The sequence below is a fragment of the Orcinus orca genome, chromosome X (assembly GCF_937001465.1).
Source record: "Orcinus orca chromosome X, mOrcOrc1.1, whole genome shotgun sequence".
NCBI classification, from domain to species: Eukaryota; Metazoa; Chordata; class Mammalia; order Artiodactyla; family Delphinidae; genus Orcinus; species Orcinus orca.
The window spans coordinates 103274689-103293259 of NC_064580.1; the positions used below are offsets into that span (position 1 = coordinate 103274689).

An 18571-nucleotide genomic window follows, 5' to 3' on the forward strand; every position below is an offset into this window, starting at 1 on the left:
TTGTTGCCATATCTAACTGAAGGCTGCTTCTCTCCATAGAATCTTTTAACATCAAAACAGAGGAGTTTTGCGCTGACTGGACAATTATCTTCATCATAAATTACCTGTCTGTATACTTTTTAGTCCCCAAGGTTAATTGTTCTAAACTCTACTTCACTCTAAAAGCTCTCTCAAGCTCAAAAACAACCAATCAAATTAACCACACAATAGTATGAGAATGGAAGTGTTGATGTGAGCAAAATCTGCTGATTTTCCAGTTGTTGATGGGTATTTTTTGGTTGGCAAAGCTGGACATATGAAATACACATACCTGCCCTCTCGTGTCAAATGACTTTTCATACGAATATGTGTCTATCAAACAATACTACATGCCCTAACCTTTGAGATTTGGGCATTGGAATCTATAGAGGCTTTACTTCCATAAAAATCTCTATTGTTTTCTTCGTGAAATAACTGAAAACATCCGCAAACTTTTTTTTCAGAAATACTGTCTTCCATTTCTTATAAATTACAGTGCTGATTATTTGGTTTGTAGACTTGGACAGAAAATGTAAACCACCAGGCAAACCAAAAGCAAGAATGGCAGCTCCTTCCCCAGACATCCCCCTAGTAGTGAGCTACAGCAGGAATAAAAGCGTCCCCCACAACCTGCGACTTAGGATGGAGCTAACACTTGCCTTCTTCAATGTCAAGATCGTGTGTGATAAACCCTTCTTCCGTGGGCTCTTCAGTGACTCATCAGCAACAGAGATTTCTTCAAACTCCTTAGAGACTGTGTCAGATTGAATAAGAGGTGAGCTGATGCTGGGTTGGCGTGGGCCCCGTGGTGGGATCTGTCAAGGAGGAGGATAGAAGGAAAAAGTTAAAACTTGTGTGCCTTCCTCCAAATTACTTGTTGCTTAATGATTGAAGGGCTAAGAACCCAAAGTGAAAACTATGAGCCACGGAAAGCATCTCCTACCTCCTTGTCTTCCCTTCCAGTACGTCCTCAAACCAAAGACGAATAGCCTTGGTTCACTCTCTGGGGATTGGCTGCACCCGTTTGCCAATCCCCAAAGACAGAAACTTCAAATTGCTTGTTTGATCCAAACCAGAATCCTGGTGTTACCTCCTACTGATGCCAACTATAAATCTTGTTTGAGTCTGATCTTTGTTTTGACCTTGGCCCTGTCTTTGGAAGTCCAGATCTTGTGAAGGTGAGTCTTTGAGTTACGATCTGGGCTTTCTATCATTCTATCAGTCCAGGAATTGTCTGGATCAAATCTTGACCGTGTTGGTTGCTTGTCTTAAGCCTGTCAAGATTGATTTTCTGGGATTTTTAGAAAATCTACAGAACGAGTCCTGGTTAGAACTGGTTTTTACTAGTTTTCTGAAGTGGATAAAGTTGATCGTTTGGGTTTACCTTGAGCTTCAGCAGACTGATTTAGTTGATTCCAGTTTGAAGTTCATGGTACACTTGAATTTGAGGCACCGATCCCTGCCACGGTCCCCTTGATGTGGATCAGAACACCTGATTTTATCTTTAACAAGTACTGGCTAAGCATGTGCAGTGTACCATACCCATTCTAGGCAGTGAGTCCACAGCAATAAACAAAACAAAATCCTTGTTGTCATGGAGCTGACATGCTTGCTTCTGTCATAGGCTCTGCTCCTGTTCAGGACAGACGGCAGTCAAACTCTCAAAGCCAAAGAAAAGGGGCCACAATGAGTTTCTGCCTGTGGGGTACTCCCAGCCAATGTCTAAGGTGCCCTCTTATTACTACCAGGTCCCACTGGGGGCTCTTGAGGAGAGACCTTGGGGATTAACCATCCCCAAGCCCAACTGCGATAATAATCACTATACTAATGGCAGCTAACTTTTACTGAAGGCATTATTCTGCTTTAATCTTTATTATTTCCTGCTAGGCAGGGAGTGCTCTCCATAGATGTATTTCATTCAAACCTTACAATTCTTTGAAAGCGTTTGCTCTTGTGGTCTCCATATTACCGATGGGGGAAACCAGGTCTGAGAAATCACATGACTGGCCCTAACTCTCACAGTGGCAGAGCAAGCATCTGAAAAGGTCTGCTTGTCTTTAAGCCTACGTTCTTAACCAATCCGCACTCCTGTCTCCTAACTACGAGGGCCGGGAAGGGGATGTCCCATACTCAAGTTCAGGAAGTTTAAAGGCAACAGCCAGAAGAGGCGGTGTGCCTGCTTCCTTAAGAAGGGCTGCAGAGGGAGAGTCAGGTCTGTGAGCAATAAGAAAAGCTGCTTTGTGCTCTCAGTTTCTTAAATGACTGAATTCAGTTTGATTCAACAATAAGAAGATGCTAATAATCTGCTATTACCTCTTCTTGTCAATTTGTCCTCAAATAAAAAGAACATGAAACATCTTGAAGAGTAATCTAGGCACCCACATTCCTAACACTTCAGATAGGACATCAGGTGAAAATCTGCCAGTAGCATATGCTTGTCAGAGATGAATCCATGTATGTCTAAGTACGCACAGCTGGGGCGGTGAAACTCCGAATGGCTCATGAAATCACTTATGGTTCCTTTGGCCGTTCACTCCTCTCCTATTTAGATAACTGTGGTAATTCTAGAGCTAATACATGTCGATGGGCGCTGACACCCCCTCTCGGGGGGTGGGGGATGCGTGCATTTATCAGATCAAAACAAAAAATTGGCTCGGTCTTGGTATTTCTAACAAAACTGTATGCCTGGATTTCCTCTCCCACAATCTCCCACTTGCTCTGAATGTCACTTAATCCATTAAGAATCCTGCTCCTTCAAGGGACCCAACCATTGGCCAAGTCCGTATTTACCCCAGCTTCTATGCAACACTGCATGTCAGGACCCTTGACTTAATGCTATCAACCACCCTGTCATTTAGGAATGTCACCTTGGCACTTAAGGGAAGTTTCCCACGCAAGCATCAATCTGGTTGTTGATGACTCAGCTTCTGTTAACACCCTACTCCACCTTCAGCCCTGTTTCCCAAGGGAGGGACTAAGGGAGCAAACCAAAAGTATGAGGTGTGGGCCCAAACCAGACATTGAAGAAAACTTGTTTTTGGGCTACTGTGGTTTTCCCTGCCCCCTTCATTGTGGGAAGAAACACCCCTAGAATCTTTTTCTTATCTTTTTTTATTTTAATGGACTATCTCTTCTATAAGAGTCTCTTTGTTTCTGGGACTGAGAGGAGGGAGAGAGGGAGGAGTCCAGGAAACAATGTTCCCCTTTCTGAATGTAAGAAATAACCCCGTGGCATTTGCTCGTGTGTACCTGGATTTTTGCCGATTTTTGCCACTGGATGCCAAGGGAGTATAGCTGTGGAGACAGGTGAAAGCTGGTGTTGATGTTTAAAACTGAAGACTGGAAAGTTCATGGAAGTGACTTTTCCTGCTGTAGTGCGAGAGGCCAACACTGACCTAGGGGCTGCTTTACAACCATAAGATCAGCGCTACTGGTGACCATCTCAGTGTTTGCTTCTCCACCCTTCACGGCTAATGTACCCAGCAGAACTTCCACACACAGTATGAAAATCAGAGCGAGAGATAGGGGGTCTTAAGCAGACATGTCAGAAATAAGCCCCAGTTACCTCTTGCCAAATGCAAAATAATCAGCTCTCTAGTGGAGAAGAGTCTGACTGAGCAATGGGTAGGGGTAACTGAAGGTAAGAGACTGTTCTACGTAGGTGTTGCATTTTACATAGACTAAAGATGTACCCTCCTTCCTGTGGAGGCAGGGCCAGAGAAGCCCAACATCTTAGAGACTGGTGTAAGGGAAAGACTATGGGTTTGGAGGTCAACACATCTGGGTCAGAGTTCCAGGTCTACCACTAACTATACGGGTCAGCTTGAGCAATTTCTTTAATCTCTCTGAATCTTTATTCAATCCTCACGAGCAACCCTTTGAGGTAGATATTAATATTATACCCAATGTAGATGAGGAAAGGAAGGCTTAGAGAGGTTAAGCAATCAGCCCAAAGTCTCAGAGCCAATAAGTAGCAGAGCAAGGATTCAAATGTAGGTCTATCTGTCCGACTTTGAACAATTCTCTTCTATTACCTCAGTGATCTTGGTGCCTGCAACCCCGACTCCACTTCTGGGCACAGATTGCGGCCTAGCTCCAAACGCAGCTCTATGCACACTACCATTCAAAGCTCTAGGCAGAGTTCTAAAAATATAAGATCTCTGTGGAAGAAAGAAAAAACATGGGGGTTGGAATGTCTGCACATTAACAGTGGAATGTCACTGTCATAATACTTAAAGCATTCTTGGGGTGTGTAAAGAGAAGTGAATATGGTGATACCAGCCAACACTGTGTGCCGGGTACTAGGTAAGCACATCATGTATTTATTTGTTCTCTCATCAATGTTTACAACAGTGGGGTAGAATCAGCTGAGAAGCAGGTCCAAATTCCTCCCTCCTTGTTTTTTGACAGGAGAGGAGTCGGGAATGGAAGATGAATAGTCCAATTAGGCACTGATGCTCGAGTTCACTGTTACCTGAAGCTGTCTGCCTCTCTGGACCTCTGGAGAGGGGCATATTCTGCTTCCTGATCTTTCAGACTCAGACTTCAACATGAAGATGCTGTCGTGGGACAGGACTTTGTTCCCCATGCTGCTCTTGGCCCTGGACAGGAAGGAAAAAGTCTTGAAAGCAGCCAAGGGAGCCAAATGAACCAAAGACACATGTATCAATATGTCTATAATATGGCCTACCATAGACACCTCAGAAGCATATGTGCTGACACAGAAAGTTGTCCATGAGATATAGAGTGAACAAAATAAAGAACAGTATGGTCCCATTTAATACATATACATATATTACATACATATGTAGTTTGTGTTCATAGAGAAAAGTCTGGAAGGATATCCACCATATTGTTAGTGGTGGAATGGCACTAGGAACTCTGAGGAATGGCACTAGGAACAGGAGGGGTATTTTCATTTTATACTCTATGTACTTCTGCATAATTTTGATTTTTTAAAATGATCAACATGTATCTTTTTTATATAATAGCTTTACTTTTACTGAGATATAGTTTACCTACCATACAATTCACCATTGAAAGTATATAGTTCAGTAGTGGCAACACTGAGGAAGGGGAGGGAAGACCCTGAATCTTGCTATTATTAAGATGAGAGTTATAAAAGATCTTTCACACACAATTTGTCTCTAGTGTTTTTGTTTTGATGAAAAATATCACATATGTGGGCTTCCCTGGTGGCGCAGTGGTTGAGAGTCTGCCTGCCGATGCAGGGGACACGGGCTCGTGCCCCGGTCCGGGAAGATCCCACATGCCGTGGAGTGGCTGGGCCCGTGAGCCATGGCCGCTGAGCCTGCGCGTCTAGAGCCTGTGCTCCGCAACGGGAGAGGCCTCAACAGTGAGAGGCCCGCCTACCGCAAAAAATATATATATATATATCACATATGTGCCCAGATGCTGGATACTTTCATTCACCAGGTCTTTTCCTCTTTCACACAAGGGTTCTGCAATATATTTGTCCTATTTTCAAATTCATCTTATGCACCCACCCTACTCACCTCCAGCTTGCTAAACCCAGATGGAAACACCTTCTGATTGGGAATGGAACCAGGTTGATAAGAATTACGTTAGGACAAATCAGGGGAAAGTTAGAAGCAAATGAAAGGCTAAAGGCACAAGACACTCCTTTGGGGATGTGGAAATATATTTCACCTTTTAAAATTTTCAACCAAAGACATCACAAGAAAAGAAAACTACAAACCAATATATCTTATGAATATAGATGCAAAATTCTTCAATAAAATACTAGCCATCTGAATCCAGCAGGATATAAAAAGAATTATACACTATGACCAAGTAGGACTTGCAAGGAATGCAAGGTTACTTTAATATATGAAAACCAATTAATGTAATATACAATATCAATAGAATAAAAAGAAGAAACCACATACATGGTCACTTCAATAGATGCAGAAAAAGCATTTGTAGAATCCAACATTTTTTCATGAAAAATACACTCAACCTTGATGGAGAACATCTGTGAGAAACACACAGCTACTATCATAATGATGAAAGACTGGATGCTTTCTCCCTCGGATCAAGAACAAGACAAGGATGTCTGCTCTCACCACTTCTACTCTGCATTGTACTGGGTTCTAGCCAGGGAAATCAGGTAAGAAAATGAAATAAAGGGCATCCATACTGGACAGGGAGAAGTGAAATTATCTCTAATCTCAGATGACATAATCTGAGTATAAAACTCCTAAGGAACCCATTAAAAACTACTAGAGCTAATCAATGAGTTCAGCAAGGTTGCAGGATACAAGACCAATATATAAAAATTGATTGTATTTCTATATACTTGCAATGAACAATCCAAAAGTGAAATTTAGAAAACACTTCCACTTACAATACCACCAAAAAGAATAAAATATGGATGGACCTAGAGATTATTATGCTAAGTGAAATAAATCAGACAGAGAAAGACAAATACCGTATGATCTCACTTATATGTGGAATCTAAAAAACAAAACAAAAATCAAGACAAAACAGAAACAGACTTATAGAAACAGAGAGCAAACTAGTGGTTGCCAGAGAGGAGGGGAGGTGGGGGGCTGGGCTCAATAGGTGAAGGGGATTAAGAGATACAAACTCCCAGGTATAAAATAAATGTCACGGGGATGTACTATACAACATAAGGACTATAGTCAATAATACTGTAATAATTTTGTGTGGTGACAGATGGCTACTAAACTTCTCATGGTGATCCTTTCATAATGTATTTGATCGACTCAGTATGTTGCACAGCTGAAACTAACAATATTGTGTGTCAACTATACTTCAATTTAAAATTTTTTATAAAAAAGAATAAAATAGGAATAAATTTAATGAAAGCTGTGTAAAACTTATACTCTGAAAACTATAAAACACTGATGAAAGAAATTAAAGAAGATCTAAATAAATGGAAAGACAGCCTATGTTCACAAATTGGAAGACAATCTTGTCAAGAGGGCAATACTCCACAAATTGATCTACAGATTTAATGCAATCTCTTTAGAAATTTCAGCTGCCTTAAGTTTTTTTTTGCAGTAATGGACAAGCTGATCTTAAAATTCAAAGCGAAGTGCTAGGGACCACAAATAGCCAAAACAATCTTGAAAACGATGCATAAAGTTGGAGGACTCACACTTGCCAATTTTAAACTTACTACAAAGCTACAGTAATCAAGACAGGGTAGTACGGCATGATAGACATACAGATCAATGAAATAGAAGGGAGATTCCATAAATGAACCCATTAATCTATGGTTAACTGATTTGCAAGAAGGGTGCCAAGACCATTCAATTGGGAAAGAATAGTTTTTTTAATAAATAGTGCTGGGACAACTGGATAGCCACATGCAAGAGAATGAAGTTAGACCCTTATTTCATACCATATATAAAAATTAACTCCAAATGGGTCAAAGACCGAAATATAAGAGCCAGAACTCTTAGAAGAAATCATAGGGGTGTATCTTCATAACCTGGATTTGGCAATGGAGTCTTAGACATGACACCAAAAACTTAAGCAGCAAAAGGAAAAAAACCAGATAAATAGATTTCATCAAAATTACAACCTTTTGTACTTCAAAAGACAACCCACATAATGGGAGAAAAACTGTATACCTGATAAGGGACTTGTATCTAGAATATACAAGAAACTCTTACAATTCAATAATAAAAGTAAAAAAGAATGAAATCTTGCCATTTGCAGCAACATGGATGGACTTGGAGGACATTATGCTTAGTGAAATAAGTAGGACAGAAAGACAAGTACTGTGTGATCGCACTTGTATGTGGAATCTAGAAACTACAACAGACTAGTGAATATAACAAAAAGAAACAGACTCACAGATACAGAGAACAAGCTAGTGGTTACCAGTGGGGAGAGGGAAGGTGGAAGGGCAATACAGAGGTAAGGGGGGAAAAGGATCACTATGGGATTATATGAAATCATGTGTGTGAAACTTTTGAAAATTGTAAAGCACAATAGAATTTAAAGAATCTTTCATTCAAAAAATAAAAAAATAAGATAATAAATAGATAGAAAAAATAAGATAATTAGGTTAGAGATAACCTAATTAAAAATGGACAAAGGATCTCAATAAACATTCCTCCAAAGAAGGCATACAAATAGCTAACAAACCCATGGAAAGATGCTCAACGTCATTAGTCAGCAGGGAAATACAAATTCAAACTATAATGAAATGCCACGTCATACCCACTAGAATGGCTAGAAACAAAACTAAGATAACAAGTATTGGCAAGGTTGTAGAGAAATTGGAAACCCCATACACTGCTGGTGGGAATGTAAAAGAATTCAGACACTTTGGAAAACAGTCTGGTGGTTCCTTGAAAAATTAAACATTAACTTACCACGTGACCCAGCAACCTCACTCCTAGGTATAGACCCAAGAGAAATAAAAATCTATCTATCCAAAAACTTAGACACATATCTAACTCAGCATGCTTCATAATAGCCCAAAGGTGGAAATAACCCAATATATGTCAACTGATGAGTGCATAAAGTGTAATATATCCAGGCAGTGGAATACAATTCAATTTTTAAAGGAATAAAGTACTGATACATGTTACAACATGGATGACTCTTGAAAACACGCTAAGGGAATCAAGCCAGTCACAAAAGACCATATATTGTATGATTCCATATATATGAAATATCCAGAATAAGCAAATTTACAGAGGCAGAAAGTAGATAAGTGGCCACCTATGATTGGACTGGGGTTGACTGCTAATGGGTACAGGGGTTCTTTTAGGGAGGGATGAAAATGTTGTTAAAGTAATTTTTAATACTTCAAATACTTTTTTTCCATTTATTACCTTTCTTACCAAATTATACATGTAGGTTGGCATTTTTAAAAAGAATCTGTAAATGGTAACTAGAGTAGCAGCTCAGGCAGTGTAGGGCTAGCACCCACCTTGTCGTTGTTAGCCTGCCTGGCTGAGGGATGAGCACACGGGATATTTGACTGTGACACACTCCGAGGACAATGTGGTGTTCTGGGGATTAAAATGGCACCCACGCTAAGGTGGCTTGTGGGCCAGCAGGGAGGAGAGGAGGCAGATGTCTGCCACTTTGTAGTAAAGTCCTACCCACATTTTCCCTAAAACTCTCCTACCCAGGTGGCCCTGGTGGTGAAGGCAAGGTTCTCTGCTTTATGAAAATAGCAGAAAATTAACATGACTCCAGAGGAACACAATGGAGTTGTTTCTGATGCAGCACTGGGAGAGCATCTCTACACGTTCGCTCATTACGCACACATACACACTTCCATTCACTGCTTCTCTATGACCTGCTGGCTCAAATCAGGCTTGAGACCTGTGTAGGATCTGTGACGACTCCACCTCCCCTGCTTTGTGCAGAAAAACTGCAAGGAAATCTTAGACCATAAGTGGGCTTAGAAACTCTGTCATTTCCATGCCGTGCGTCAGCCAGAGTATAATCGTTGCACTGGCTCTCTAGTGTCAAGCCCTCCCTGATCAAAGGATTACATTAGCACCAGCTGTGGTCAGGTCTGTCGGAAACCAAACCTCCTGTCCACTCCCTGGAGGCAAAGAAAACACATCCCAAATCTAAATAAAATCTTGGCCTTAATTAAAGGCAATAAAGTGTAGTACACCAGCACCCACGAAAGAATCAAACAGAGGAATGGGATTTGTCTGTTCTATCAGATACAGCTTAAAACACTCTTGGAAATAGATACTGGACCTATTGTACAGCACAGGAGAGGGCTGGCCATAAGTTTTGTTATGATTGATCGCTTCAATGGATCGCTTCAATGGATCTGATCTCCCTAACTCCCAAGTGATATTCTCCAGGGTTTCTCCCCTAGCAATTAAGCAAGAGGTTCGGGTCAGGGGTGAACTTCAGGCCTCCTAAGGTATATTTTTAATTAATTTACGCTCCTTGCAAAAAAAAAAAAAAAAAAAAGACCAATCTCAGGTCCTTAGAAAAACACCCTTCCTCATGTATGAACTAGTTCATGCACTTACACCCACTCCCTCTCGCTCTCCTTTCCTCCCTTCCCCGCCCCAGAGGTGCACATGCCCACACCTTCTTAGTCTGGAGAATACATCAGACTAAGTGGACCATTTTGGAGGGAGAGGCACAAGTAAAAAGGGGCAAGGTAGAACTTCAGTAGAGACAGCCCTTGCCAATTTGTAGAGACAAATCAGAATAAACCCAAACTTCCCTCTCCCACCTCACCCTCTGGGTTTTTCTTAGGGCTAGTCTCAGTTTTCCTTAGACCTCTAATGCAATGGTCTATAATGGTATGATTTGTGAGGTATGAGGCAAGCCCCTTTGCAAAACCATCTCCCTTGCTAGTAAAGCTATCTGAAATACCTCACATTCAATGCACTCATTAAGGTCCTTTTTAAGGAGACCTACGTGCTGTGAGTGGGCAGTATAACATGTTTGCTAACTATCCCATTACCTCCAAGTAAAGCCTTGAGGGAATGGGTAGCAGTACACGTGAGCTCTGTAGGGAGTCCAGATAAGTCGGAATTTAAGGCCAGGGGAACAGACCCAAGTGGAACTCCATAGACAGGAATCCAATTGATCCAGGAAGAGCTGCAGGTACTGGGTGTCCAGATTTTCCACAATAAGATGTGGAAGTTGAGGCTTCAAAGATGAAAATTTGAATAGGAGTGGCAATGTTGGCTGAGAAACAGTCTTCCCCATACCTTCTGTGACCAGTTACAGCATTTACCCCAGTCTCCTGGGATGGAGGGAGAAATGAATTTGGGTTCTTTGCTTGCTTGCTTTTTTGTTTTTACATTAACACAGTGATTTCATCCTTATGCCCCAACCCAGCTAGATGGCTTCACTATCTAAGACTTTAATCACACATTAAGAGATCTGGAGTCTGAGGACAAGCAAACCAGCTCAAGCTTCCTAAACGACGGAGGCCATCCTTACCTTATGAAACAGAGTCCTCTGGCTCCTAACTAATGGTAGGCCCCTACATCTCATTGTAGCTGTGACTGCGCAGGTTGCCCTGATCTACCCGCACCCTCTCACGCAGCACTCTTGGGGGAGGGGGTATGCATTTGTCATACTCCGTGCAACGCACTGAGCTGTGCAGCCCAGACGGCAAACATGTATATATATGTATATATATATATATACACACACACACACACACGCATACAGGGAAAGACCTCCAGGCCCAGCTCCCACAGGCAGGGAGGCCAAGAGTCCCTGGGACCAAAGGCCCATTGGAGACTTGGCTGCCAAAGGGGGACCTGGATCTAGCTACCTGCCCCTTGCCCCGCCCCCACTCCCCACCCCACCGGAGCTTACCTAGGCTTGGTTTGTCGACCTTCCCAAACTGGCTTCACGGAAGAGATGTTAGTACTATCACTGGACAAGTTTGGTTTGAGGTTCCTCTTTCCCTGGGCATCTTCAGGCTCTTTTTTCTTCTTCTTCCCAAAAAATCTCTTGAAGCCTTTAAATTTGGATTTCTCCTTTCCTGGAAGTTAGAATTGAAAGTGAGGCAGAGTGTGATGGTGGAAGGGAAGACAGGAGAGGAAACGGCCTTCGTTGCAGGAATGAGGAGTATGATCCCAGAGGCCCTCCAGGTCTCGGCCCTCATCCCCAGTGCCCACAGCACCATTCATCCGGTTTGTTCTCCTCTTAGTAACTCACTAACAAAGTAGCTGAGTTTCTGGTGAAAGCAGAAGCTCAGATCCCAGCTTGTGGCCTCTGGGCAGCCTCTATTCTGGCTCAACTCACCATGCGTTCACTTGCCACTCAGTTTCAACTATGAACACACACCTCTTTCCTGGCCCTAAGAAGTTCATTCATAGGCAGCAATTCTTGAGCCAACATAAGCACTTGGTACCCCGGTCGCTGGAGTCATGGTGATCCAGTTGGGGAGCAAAGCTTCCACATGTGACAAACTCTTCAGGACCCTTGGAAATCCCTGTGGGAGTTGGTACTGCCCAACCTGTGTGCTGAAAGGATGCACACCCAAGGAGTGAGTGCAGTGGGGTTGGTGCAGTCAGGGAAGACATCCTCAAGGAAGGGATTTATGAGCAAGGGAGAGGGCTGGGAACGGGGAAGAAAGGGCTGCTGGGCAAAGAAGCTCCCTGTGCAAAGGACATGACAAAATCACCTACGAAAGAGTTTTGCAAGGGAGGATGTGTGTGAGTGTGTGTGTGTGTGTGTGTGTGTGTGTGTGTGTGTGTGTTATGTGCATTGTGTATGTTCTTCAATTATTACTGATTGGTTCAGATTATCTACAGTGCTGATGCCCTCTGCAGCAGTAAGGAATGTGAGCTTTAAATGCTCCTCAGGCTGTGTTTGGGCTTTCTTGAGCTTCCTAGTAAACACATATATCTTTATCAGGGCTCAGTAGAAGAGGGGAAAAGGCAGGGGAGTTTGCACTGCATTCTTCAGAGGCAAGGAACCAACTCTTACTGCTTCGCATGCAATAATTTACCAACTCAGGTGTCTCATTCCAATTTCCAACAGCCTGGCCTCTGGAAGGGCTCTTGTCAGCACAGCAATGCTGCAGCGGCAGTGAAGGGTCCAGCCAAGGGAATTGCCGACAAGGCTGCCATTAGAAAGACTGAGTGGTGTGACGGAACGCACCACCGAAGAGTCAGAAAACTCTGGAATCCCGGGCTTGGCTCTGCTATCGATTAGCTCTGTGACCTCGGGTAAGTCACTCAACCTCTCTGGGGCTCAGCTGGAAAATAAGGGGATCACGCTAATCAGCATCTCCCAGAGTACGTTCAGAGGGATACTCATAGGTCTGTTGCATGAAAAGGGGGTTTGCAGTCTCGTCAATCTGGGAAATGCTGATTAAACAGAGTTTAAGGGTGTGCTTTGCAACAAGACTCTTCTGAAACTTCAGCATGCCTATGTGTATGGTGTAGCGCCAAGAAACGGGGTAACGGTGTTGTCTCTCCAACGCGTGTATGCAGAATGTCTGGCAAAACACACTTTGGGAAATGCTGAAGTAGCGCTCCTTCTAGCGCTGAACGCTATGGCCAGCTTGTGTACTGATTAATCCTAGGCCTGCCTATTCGAAAGGTTTCTAAACTTCAAGGCCTGACTTAAGTCCAGTTTCCCACCATCACTACAATTCATGCTCCTCTCTGTACACCTAAAACTTGACTGTCGGCACCACAAGTTTTGCATCTGAATGTTCTCTAGTCTGCGCATTCATTCATTCATTCACCTATTCAATGAACGTTTATTAAGGTCAAGCACTTACTATGTTTTGGGTATCAGTGAGAAAGAAATAAGATACGGTTCTACGTCTTAGCTACTGTCTCCCACATCTAGGCTGTAGGCAGGGCCTCTTTAGCATCCTCTTTAGCAACTAGCACAGTGCAAAGCACGCTGTGACACTCGAGAGACAACTGAGTCCATTGAGGGGTGCAGAGTACCAACACAGCTTGTCACTTCCCTTAAATTGAGAACACTGGGCAGAGCCATCCTTAAGCATCCTATAATTTATACACTGGCCCTTATTGGGGTTGATATAAATGATAAATAATGTGGTAAAGATCTTGGCATAAGATCTGGCATGTAGTAAATGCTAATAAATGTGAGATAAAATTAGAGAATCAATAATTGTCTATTAAGACCAGATTCAATTCTATCTGTAGAATTGATCTATCAATTCTATCCATCTACTCTATCTAGCGATAAGGGGAAGAACCCCATATCTATAACTCAATAGTGAACTCTAAAATATACATGATTAGAAGCAGAAGCCAGCACGGCTTGGGGCAATACAAGAAGGTGGTAGGCCTGTGTGCTTGGTAATCGTTGCTTAAGTAACTTCAGTTTTGAATGATTTGAGGAATATCTCATCTACTAGGATGTACCTATACAGATAGGGTCATGGTTAGGATAAACTTGGCAATTCTACCTTGAGATAGACAGAATAAAGAGCAAAGGTACAATAGGAAACATGTTTTCCCAAGCTTCCTTCTTCAATTTTTTAAGGACAAAATTAAACTAATTTCTATGATAATAAATTATTTAAAATGCTATTTGACCTCATAGAACCACTGTGAGGATTCAACGTGAAAGTGCTGAGAAGTATACAGGATGCAGTAGGCTGGCTCTAGAGTAATCTATATTTTGCTCTCCGGCCTTCTTTCTTAATCTTCCCACCCCCAAAGGATTTCTAAAATCCATGAAATAGTGCGATTTTTCTGTAAAATCCTGATTACTATACTATACTAATCACTATAATCAGTTTTTTGCTGAGATGTATTTACCAACTGGATCTCTGGGGAAAATGCCCTTATTTGTAATATCTGCCTACTTCTGTGGTGTAAATCCTCCCATCATGGTCAATTTCAAGCTACTAACATGACATTTAGGGAGAGATGTGCACAGCCTCCCAAGCCAGCGTAAGGTAGCTCCAACACACCACTAAATACTCCTGCCCAGTGAGGATGAACTGGGCAGCGTCCCCTCACAAGCGGGAAGGAGCCTTTGCAGGCACCGCCATTTTTCAAACAGAAGGAATGACATTTATCGATTCTTGACAGATGGATCTCCTTCTGGCCTTCTGAAACGAGAACAACTTTCTGCTCAGAGTGTTTGGAAACATAATGATTATTGCCCTCCTTGCTTTGAAATCCCAGAATGGAAGGGAGGAGGGCAAAGCTAGACGATTTGGAGTTGCAAACCTGCTTTTCACAAACCAGCAAAGACAGAGGGGACAGAATCAGTAGGTGACACAATCTACAAACACTTAAGAACTGAATAAAAACACTTCTAATAAACTTTTCAGGTTGTAAAACTGAATGTACCAAACATAGTCATTGTATGAGCAAACCAAATTATGCATTAACACATTTTTATGTTCCTAAATTAACCAAATGACTAGTGACTATAGAACTGTAAAAGGTGTTAAAAATTAAGTATGCATATATTCCAATGTTTCCCCAGTCTTCCGTTTTTTGCTCGGCAGAAACAACTTATTTTCCCACGAGGATTTAAAATACCTTAAGCAATGCATGTTTCTTTCAACCTTGGCCACTAGGAGGCAAAGAATGTTTCCTTTCCTCCCTCGGGGGTAGCTCTGGGTATAGTGGTGGTATAGCTTCATTGGTAGGGAGTTGGGGAGACTCCAAGAGGTGGGGTGGGCTGCCCATTGATCTGGGGCAGTGACTTGAAAATTGGACATAGCCTTACTAAGCAACCCATTGCCAGACATCCAGCTCAGCTGCAAGAGTCCAAGTCTTCAGCCTGCTCTGGCTTAGGAGAGCTCTCCATCCCCGACAGCACCAGACCCCGTGTATGGAGACCCTGGGAGTGAGATACAAAGCTGGGAACTGTCCACGTGCTATGTTACTTTCGAAACCCTAATGGAATCCGAGACACTTGCCATATATTCACTGGTGTAAATTGGCCTTTCAAACTTTCTTTTGCAAAGGGGTGCCTTTAAATTGCCAGCAGCTGGGGCTTCCCTGGTGGCGCAGTGGTTGAGAGTCCGCCTGCCAATGCAGGGGACACGGGTTCAATCCCTGGTCCGGGAAGATCCCACGTGCAACTAAGCCCGTGTGCCACAACTACTGAGCCTGTGCTTTAGAGCCCACGAGCCACAACTACTGAAGCCCGTGCGCCTAGAGCCCGTGCTCCGCAACAAGAGAAGCCACCGCCATGAGAAGCCTGCGCACCACAACGAAGAGTAGCCCCCGCTCACCGCAACTAGAGAAAGACCGCGTGCAGCAACGAAGACCCAACACAGCCAAAAATAGATAGATAAATAAATAAATAAATTTATTTTAAAAAATATATTGCCAGCAGCTGAGCTCTGTGTGGGCTGGTTTCCAAAGTTGCTGAAAGTGTAAAGGGTAGATAGACCTAGACAGCAGGTTTGGGTCAAAACCCACATTTGTATCCAGCAATGTCTATGGAGGTCACCTATACACCGGGTAACTTATGCCACCACAAGGCACAGCAGTGGTGGTCAGTGAGCTGACTGCTGTTTGGACTTCTGTAACGAAGCCATTGACTTCTCTGTCCAAGCCCAAGGACTACATATCCCCAAACAGGCAGTAGCTTTCAACATCCTCATCCACCGAGGGCCTGCAGTGCATCACAGACCAGAAAACAGCCCATGGAAGCAGTCCTCTCCCGTTCCCCCAGACAAGAACACACTTAAATCCAATGAAGAGATCATTGCTTTGGGTTGTGTATTTGCTTATTTACCACGCACACAGGCAGCCCTTCTGGGTTGCACTTGAGCTTTCAAAATGCGTCGCGCATAATGGTGACCTTGTTCTCTTGTGTTGCTGCTTGGAAAGAAGACTCTTCTAACCAGCCTTTCTTCCCTTCAACCTCCCAACAGCACCTTATTCTCTGGCTGGCAATGGCTAATACTAAACATGTACCCAAATGCTGGGTCTCTGTAAGAAAAACATCTTGGGAACAGAGAAAGGGCATTTCCTTACCTCCACCCTTTATCAGGATGCAGCGCATTGACACCTTTTTCTCTAGGCACCTGTCTAGCTCATATCCAGAAAGATAGATCAGTTCATTTGGCAGTTGGGGTTGCCTTGGTGAGGAGGCCTATCATTCATTCATTTATTCATTCATTCACTACAAACTTTTGAGTGTCTAATCAGTCTCTCTGAGACCCAATACTGAACAATGGTGACACAGAGATGAAGGGCCTCCAGGAAGCCACAAGAAGGTTCCCCTCTCTCTGTCCTTCCAGACCAAGTCTTCTGCACCACACTAAGAAAACTCAGCAAACACCCAGTGAACTGTTAAATTCAGTTCTGCCTTTAAATGCAATGGCTCATCTTGTGTCTTATGGTTCCTCCCCTTCCCCCCACCTTTTTCCAGTGTCAATAAAGCGTATCATTGTTTAGTGACCTTTGCCTCTCTATTACCCCACTCATGGTCTCCTATCATTCACAGGTGGCACCATAATTTATGCAATGGATAGGTTTTGCAAAAGAAATTTTTGTAAATTGATTCCCATTTAACAGAAGCCTATGGTGGCTTCTTTGTTACTATCCCCCCTTGACTCCTCAAATTACAAATTTATCTGTTGGTTAAGTCTGGATTCCTATCTACAGCAAAATCTCAGTTGAATCTCTCAGATCCTGGCCTGCTCTGATTTTTTTTTTTCTGATTAAGCAGAAATTCTTCTCATGCCTTAGTAAATGGAACCTGCTAACCATCCCCAAAGAAGATTGCAGGGCCTAGACAAAACTCTATTGACTATCAGAGTTTGAGATGAAAGAGAAGAGATTAGAAGATGGAAAACTAAATATGGACTGAGTCTAGTGCCATTAGAAATTTGATATGAACTTGTTTTCTGTGACTTGATTCTTTTTCTAGGGGTTAAACACATTAAACAAATCTCGTTCTAGTTACCAAGATTTTATTGGGTTACTTACCCTCATCACTGGACTCCAGAACTTCCATACTGCCAGAAATTTCACTTAGTGATTCAGCTATAGTTCAATCACTAAAATAAAATATAGAGGAAAAAACAAAAAATCATTTACTATCTAGGATATAATACAATCATTTTACCCTACTCCTTATCCTCCAGTTAGATTCTTAAACTATGCAAGAAAAGATATACAAAGGAAATTGCCATTAGAGAGAATTATTCTTCCTTAAAAAAGATAATGGGGCTTCCCTGGTGACGCAGTGGTTGGGAGTCCGCCTGCCAATGCAGGGGACGCAGGTTCGTGCCCCGGTCCAGGAAGATCCCACATGCCGCAGAGCGGCTGCGCCCGTGAGCCATTGCTGCTGAGCCTGCACGTCCGGAGCCTGTGCTCCGCAACGGGAGAGGCCATAACAGTGAGAGGCCCACGTACCGCCAAAAAAAAAAAAAAAAAAAAAAAAAGACAATGATTCCATATATATGAAATGTCCAGGATAGGCAGACACATAGACACAGAAAGTGTCTTGCTTAGGGCTAGAGGGACGAGGGTGTTTTTTTTGAGTGATAGAGTACAGGGTTTCTTTTTGAGGTGATGACAATGTTCTAAAATTAATTGTGGTGATGGTTGCACAAATCTTTGAATATATTAGAAAGCATTGACTTGTACACTTTAAATGGGTGAATTGTATAATATGTGAATTATAGCTCAATAAAGCTGTTACCAAAATATAAAAGGCAAATGTACAAAACCTGATCTATTGCTTTGTGTTGGGGCCCATTACATTTGGAGGTCTGTTACTATTCATGGGTGTGCCCAGGCAGACAAAATTGCATAGATAAGCCATAAAGAAAAAAACTGAGATAGTTGACTACATAAAACCTTTTAACTTTTGGCCAAAAAGAGTAAAGAGTTTACAAAAGAATAACAAACTAGGAAGCAATACTTACAACAAATATAGATAAAGGTGCCAATTTTCTTAATTTGTCAAGAGTGCATATAAACCAATAAATGACAAACAACTGGATATAAAATGGGGCAAAGGATACAACAGGAAGTTTATAGAAAAAGAAATACATAAAGAAAAGCTCAGTCCTACTCATAATTAATGTAAATCAAAGTATCAAGTTAACATTTTTACCTATCAGATTGTC

General features: G+C 42.4%; 2 protein-coding genes across 2 annotated transcripts in view; one reads left to right on the forward strand and one right to left on the reverse strand.

The window, feature by feature from the left end:
* The window catches only part of LONRF3 (LON peptidase N-terminal domain and ring finger 3), a 204328-nt gene that overhangs the window by 99427 nt on the left and 86330 nt on the right, over positions 1 to 18571 (forward strand). The gene's annotated exons all lie outside the window — the stretch shown is intronic.
* Positions 1 to 18571, reverse strand: part of KIAA1210 (KIAA1210 ortholog) — a 37428-nt gene that overhangs the window by 17001 nt on the left and 1856 nt on the right. Inside the window, exons 2-5 of the mRNA XM_049704531.1 lie at positions 17424 to 17494; positions 11341 to 11509; positions 4493 to 4619; positions 678 to 833 (exon numbers count right to left, since the gene is read on the reverse strand). Of these exons, the coding sequence (XP_049560488.1) occupies positions 678 to 833; positions 4493 to 4619; positions 11341 to 11509; positions 17424 to 17451 (480 nt within the window). The 5' untranslated portion in view covers positions 17452 to 17494. The remainder of the gene's footprint in view (positions 1 to 677; positions 834 to 4492; positions 4620 to 11340; positions 11510 to 17423; positions 17495 to 18571) is intronic.